The sequence below is a fragment of the Gekko japonicus genome, unplaced genomic scaffold (assembly GCF_001447785.1).
Source record: "Gekko japonicus isolate JY-2015 unplaced genomic scaffold, Gekko_japonicus_V1.1 scaffold7007, whole genome shotgun sequence".
NCBI classification, from domain to species: Eukaryota; Metazoa; Chordata; class Lepidosauria; order Squamata; family Gekkonidae; genus Gekko; species Gekko japonicus.
In genome coordinates this window covers 7,215-13,124 of record NW_015163850.1, presented here as the reverse complement: position 1 = coordinate 13,124, position 5,910 = coordinate 7,215, and the positions used below count along the sequence as shown (strand labels likewise).

The following is a 5,910-nucleotide window of genomic DNA, read 5'->3' as shown; positions in this document are numbered from 1 at the left end:
CGGTTCTCCCAGATTAGAGTCCACATACTTAACCACTATCGCAAACACCTAGTCCCTATCCAGAGGAGCTTTTTTATCAGACCAAACTAGGAAGCAGGAAGATTAAGAAGAAGAGGAGGTTGGATTCATACCCCGCCCTTCACTACCCAAAGGAGTCTCAGAGCGGTTTACAAACTCCTTTCCCTTCCCCTCCCCGCAACAGACACCCTGTGAGGGAGGCGGGACTGAGAGAGCTCTTCTCCCAGATTAGAGTCCGCGCACTGAACCACTACACCAAACTGGCTCTCTGATGTGTTAGACCTCTGCCTGTGACCCTGGAGAGCTGCTTCCAGTCTAAGTGGACAATGCTGACCTTGATGGACCAGGGGGATGATTCAGTGTAAGGCAATCTCAAATGTGCTCATAAATATCCTCCCCCTGTGCAGGAGAAGGTGTCAGAGTATCAGAGCGGCCTCCAGCAGATGGCAAGGAACAATCAGGAGCTGCGGCGACAGATCGAGATGCAAAAGAAGGTGGGGACTCCCAGAACATCTGCAGCTTGTAGGGCCTGGTGAGGTCTTAGCCCGTCTCACACTAGCTGGTGGTTGCTCCATCATTTAAGCAGCTTCCCTTCGAATCATCTTGTCGCTGGAACCCAGAACAAGTCCAGCAGGTAACTTGTACAATACATAGAAGAAGGAGGGTGTCTAGCTTGGAACCGGGTATCTATCCAGCTAGGAAACGCATGAACGCCGTCTACTGAATCAGACTCTTGCCCTGTTGTTGGACCTCCAGAGGAACTGGTTGTCCACTGTGTGAGGCAGGATGCTGGACTAGATGGACCACTGGTGTGACCCAGCAGGGCTCTTCTGATGTTCTTACAAAGGCCTCGGCCTCTCTGCCCTGTTGTTGGCCCTCCAGAGGAACTGGTTGGCTTCTGTGTGAGACAGGATGCTGGAATAGATGGACCATAGGCTCTTCAGATGTTCTTAGAAAGGCCTCAGCCTCTAGGCTGGGTTATTGGCTCTCCAGAGCAACTGGCTAGCCACTGTGTGAGATAGGATGCTCCACAGATGGACCACTGGTATGATCCAGCAGGGCTCTTCTGATGTTCTTATAAAGGCCTCGGCCTGTAGGCCCTGTTGTTGGCCATCCAGAGGAATTGGCTGGCCTTTGTGTGAGACAGGATGCTGGACTGGATGGATCACTGGTCTGACCCACCAGGGCTCTTCTGATGTTCTTATGAAGGCTTCGGCCGCTAGGCCCTGTTGTTGGCCCTCCGGAGGAACTGGTTGACCTCTGTGTGAGGCAGGATGCTGGACTAGATGGACCACTGGTCTGACCCAGCAGGGCTCTTCTGATGTTCTTATGAAGGCCTCAGTCTCTGTTCTCTGTTGTTGGCCCTCCAGAGGAACTGGTTGGCCACTGTGTGAGAAAGGAGGCTGGACTGGCTGGACCACTGGTCTGATCCAGCAGGGCTCTTCTGATGTTCTTCTCAGGGGAAGGCCTCAGCATCTCTGCCCTGTTGTTGGCCCTCCAGAGGAACTGGTTGGCCAGTGTGTGAGACAGGATGCTGGACTGGATGGACCTTCACTGAGACAGGCCTCCTTCTTCAGAAGGGCTGAAGGTGGCCCGGGTGGGATCTGACGGTTGTCCTTGAGGAACCTCCAGGAGGAACAGAATGAATTCCCCAGGGGAGGGTCACAACTACTGACCTGCTGGCTTCTTTCTGAACTCCTTTTCAGATAATTGACGACCTGGGGAAAGAGATCGAAGTCTTGCGGAAGCATACCGCGGCACTTCGCGAGTACGTCCGGCACCCGCGTGACCTGATCTTCGAGGACGTCCTGCTCCAGAGGCCCATGTAAGTTCCTTCGGCTGTGGCCGGAGCCACAAGTTTGGCCGGGCGTGCCCTGGGTGCCCTGTGCCTCCTGTAGGCACCTCCTTTTTCCCCACAATGCATTTCACATCATGTTCGCAAAGGAACCCACTGAAGAGAATGCGATGGAGTTAACTAATAGACAGAATCGGGGTCCAAAACAGTCACTAGCTATGTAGGTTTGTGGGTGTGTCAATTCCCATTTATGGCCTCCAAAACATCCTCTTATCCTGTGTGAGGCAGGATGCTGGACTAGATGGACCACTGGTCTGACCCAGCAGGGCTCTTCTGATGTTCTTATGAAGGCCTCAGCCTCTCTGCCCTGTTGTTGGACCTCCAGAGGAACTGGTTGGCCACAGTGTGAGACAAGATGCTGGACTAGAGGGACCACTGGTCTGATCCAGCAGGGCTCTTCTGATGTTCTTCTCAGGGGAAGGCCTCAGCATCTCTGCCCTGTTGTTGGCCCTCCAGAGGAACTGGTTGGCCAGTGTGTGAGACAGGATGCTGGACTGGATGGACCTTCACTGAGACAGGCCTCCTTCTTCAGAAGGGCTGAAGGTGGCCCGGGTGGGATCTGACGGTTGTCCTTGAGGAACCTCCAGGAGGAACGGAATGAATTCCCCAGGGGAGCGTCGCAACTCCTGACCTGCTGGCTTCTTTCTGAACTCCTTTTCAGATAATTGACGACCTGGGGAAAGAGATCGAAGTGTTGCGGAAGCACACCGCGGCACTTCGCGAGTACGTCCGGCACCCGCGTGACCTGATCTTCGAGGACGTCCTGCTCCAGAGGCCCATGTAAGTTCCTTCAGCTGTGGCCGGAGCCACAAGTTTGGCCAAGCGTGCCCTGGGCCCCCTGTGCATCCTGTAGGCACCTCCCCTTTCCCCACAACACATTTCACACCATGTTAGCAAAGGAACCCACTGAAGAGAAGGCGATGGAGTTAGCTAATAGACAAAATCAGGGTCCAAAACAGTCACGAGCTATGTAGGTTTGTGGGTGTGTCAAGTCCCATTGAGTTGTTTCCGGTGACCTTATGAATTTATGGCCTCCAAAACAGCCTCTCATCAACAGCCTTGCTCAGGTCTTGCAAACCGAGGGCTGTGCCTTCCGTGACTGAGCGGATCTCTCTCAGGTGGGGTCTTCCTCTTTTCCTTCATAAGACTATAAGAGACATCAGTGTTGGATCAGGCCAATGGTACAGCACTCTTCTGTGTCACACAGTGGCCATCAGGAGGTCCACCAGCGGGGCCAGAACTCCAGAAGACTAGGTGGACCACTGGTCTGAACCAGCAGGGCTCTTCTGATGTTCTTATGAAGGCCTCAGCCTCTATGCCCTGTTGTTGGCCCTCCAGAGGAACTGGCTGGCCCTTGTGTGAGACAGGATGCTGGACTGGATGGACCCTCACTGGCCTGATCCAGCAGGGCTCTTCTGATGTTCTTATGAAGGCCTCGGCCTCTCTGCCCTGTTATTGGCCCTTCAGAGGAACATGTCCACCGTGTGAGACGGGATGCTGGACTAGATGGACCACTGGTCTGATACAGGTCAGCACAGCATACTCAGACTGGCAGCAGCTCTCCAGGGTCTCAGGCTGGGGTCTTTCACATCCTTTACTTCCTGTTAACTGGAGATGCTGGGGATTGAACCTGGGACCTTCTGCATGCCAAGCAGATGCTCTACCACTGAGCCACAGCCCCTCTTGACTGGGTCTCAGGCTAAGGTCTTTCCCATCACCTACTGCCTGGTCCTTTTAACTGAAGATGCCAGGGGTTGAACCTGGGACCTTCTGCGTGCCAAGCAGATGCTCTTCCACTGAGCCACAGCCCCTTCCCATAGCTCTCCAGGGTCTCAGGTGGAGGTCTTTCCCATCACCTCCTGCCTGGTCCTTTTAACTGGAGATGCCGGGGACTGAACCTGGGATCTTCTGCATGCCAGGCAGAGGCTCTTCCACTGAGCCACAGCCCCTTCCCATAGCTCTCCAGGGCCTCAGGTGGAGGTCTTTCCCATCACCTCCTGCCTGGTCCTTTTAACTGGAGATGCCGGGGATTGAACCGGGGACCTTCCGGATGCCAAGCAGATGCTCTGCCACTGAGCCACGCCTTGGGTCCATCTAACTGCAGGTTGTCTGCTCCAGCCTGTTGCAGCTCTCCAGGGTCTCAGCCCCAGGCAGGGGTCTTTCTGCGTGCCAAGCACCTGATCGCTTATTCATTCATTGGTTGAATACGGTGCCTTCCCTGGAAGCTTAGACACTGATCTGAGCACACACACCCCAATCTCTTCTTTGCTGTTTCCCACCAGATGCACCCCTGATATGGAAATTGTTCTCAACATCCCCACAGAGGAGGATCTTCCCCTGTAGTTGTCAATAAGGGGGCCGGATGAACTCTCCTCAGTCGCACAACTACAGCCTCGTAGACCACAGATGCCTTGTTACCTGGTGGAGCTGAACACAGGAACTGCTGCACAGCCCAAATATTCCAGGTTGGAGCCTTTAAACCTTCCATCCAGGAACTGTTGGTCCCCAACCACCCACCCCACCCCTGCCGGTGAGAATTGAATTTCATTAAAAACAGCCCTAGTTGGGCTAAAGAGAGTCAGCGTCTCAGTTAATTGCGATAGATTAAGATTGGGCAGCCGCGTTCGTCTGTCCGTACCAGTAGAAAAGAGCAAGAGTCCAGGAGCACCTGAAGGGCTAACAACATGTGTGGCAGGGGAGGAGCTTTCACAAGCTAAACATGGGCCTGCAGTGTGATGCGGCTGCGAAGAAAGCGAATGCAATCTTAGGGTGCATTCACAGAAGCATTGTGTCCAGATCACGGGAGGTGGACGTTCCGCTCTATTCTGCTATGGTCAGGCCTCACCTGGAGTACCGTGTCCAGTTTTGGGCACCACATTTTAGGAAGGATGTTTTGTTTTTTTAAAATAGTTTTTATTAACTTTTTTATAATACTTAGAAACAAAAAAACCCAAAACCAACAATAACAACTTTCATTTAACAGAAACAATATAAACTAGGTCAGTGATGGCGAACCTTTTAGAGACCGAGTGCCCAGACTGTGACCCAAAACCCACTTATTTATCACAAAGTGCCAACACGGCAGTTTAACCTGAATACTGAGGTTTTACTTTAGAAAAAACAACTCCTACATTAACTTAAGATGATCCAAACAAAGTAAGGAAAGCAATCCCAAATGCTTTCGTTTACTTAAAATTATTTGGCAGAGAATTCGACACTTTAATGATGGTCTGGGCCTGGCTGGGGCAATGGCACGCGTGCCCACAGAGAGGGCTCTGAGTGCCACCTCTGGCACCCGTGCCGTAGGTTCGCCACCACTGAACTAGGTGGTTATCTCAACATGTTGTTTCCTATCACTGTTTATCCCAAGTTCCAGTACGGGTTTGACCAAGAAGAAGTATGTACAATTAACAACTGATTCTTTTCCTACAACCAGGATAAACATTACAAACAGGTAAATATTTCTTTATATTTAGTAGGCACAGGACACAAAAGCGATGAGTGTGTATTGTGGGCGTAATCCAGAAACGGTGCCCATTTGGCCAAGAGATTTGTAGTGAGTCCCTGTTCTTCTATCCTTTTTATAGAGTCCGATATTTTGTCCATTGTCAGAAGGTCCCACAATTTTGTAAAGTATCTATTTTAGGAAGGATGTTGACAAGCTCGAGCGTGTCCAGAGAAGGGCAACCAGGATGGCGAGAGGGTTGGATTCCAAGTCTTATGAGGAAAGGCTGAAAGAGTTGGGTCTGTTTAGCTCGGGAAAGAGGAGGCTTAGAGGGGACAGGATTGCAGTCTCGAAGTATCTGAAGGGCTGTCATGTAGAAGATGGAGCGGATCTATTCTCCCTTGCTCTGTATTGCAAGACTAGATCGAATGGGTGGAAATTACAAGGGAGTCGATACCGGCTAAAGATCAGGAGAAACTTCCTGACTGTCAGAGTGGTTGAGCAGTGGAACAGACTGCCTCGGGAGGTGGTGGATGCTCCTTCGCTGGACGTTTTCAAGCGGAGGCTGTACAACCCTCTTTCGGATATGTTG

At 51.9% G+C, this 5,910-nt stretch overlaps 1 protein-coding gene across 1 annotated transcript in view; it reads left to right on the top strand.

Moving 5' to 3' along the window:
* LOC107107661 (chromosome unknown open reading frame, human C20orf96) overlaps positions 1–4,381 on the top strand; it is a gene marked incomplete at its 5' end in the record, with an annotated part of 12,488 nt that extends 8,107 nt beyond the window's left edge. Inside the window, 3 exons of the mRNA XM_015407960.1 lie at positions 426–512; positions 2,535–2,653; positions 4,156–4,381. Of these exons, the coding sequence (XP_015263446.1) occupies positions 426–512; positions 2,535–2,653; positions 4,156–4,216 (267 nt within the window). The remainder of the gene's footprint in view (positions 1–425; positions 513–2,534; positions 2,654–4,155) is intronic.
* Between the last annotated feature and the right edge of the window lie 1,529 nt (positions 4,382–5,910).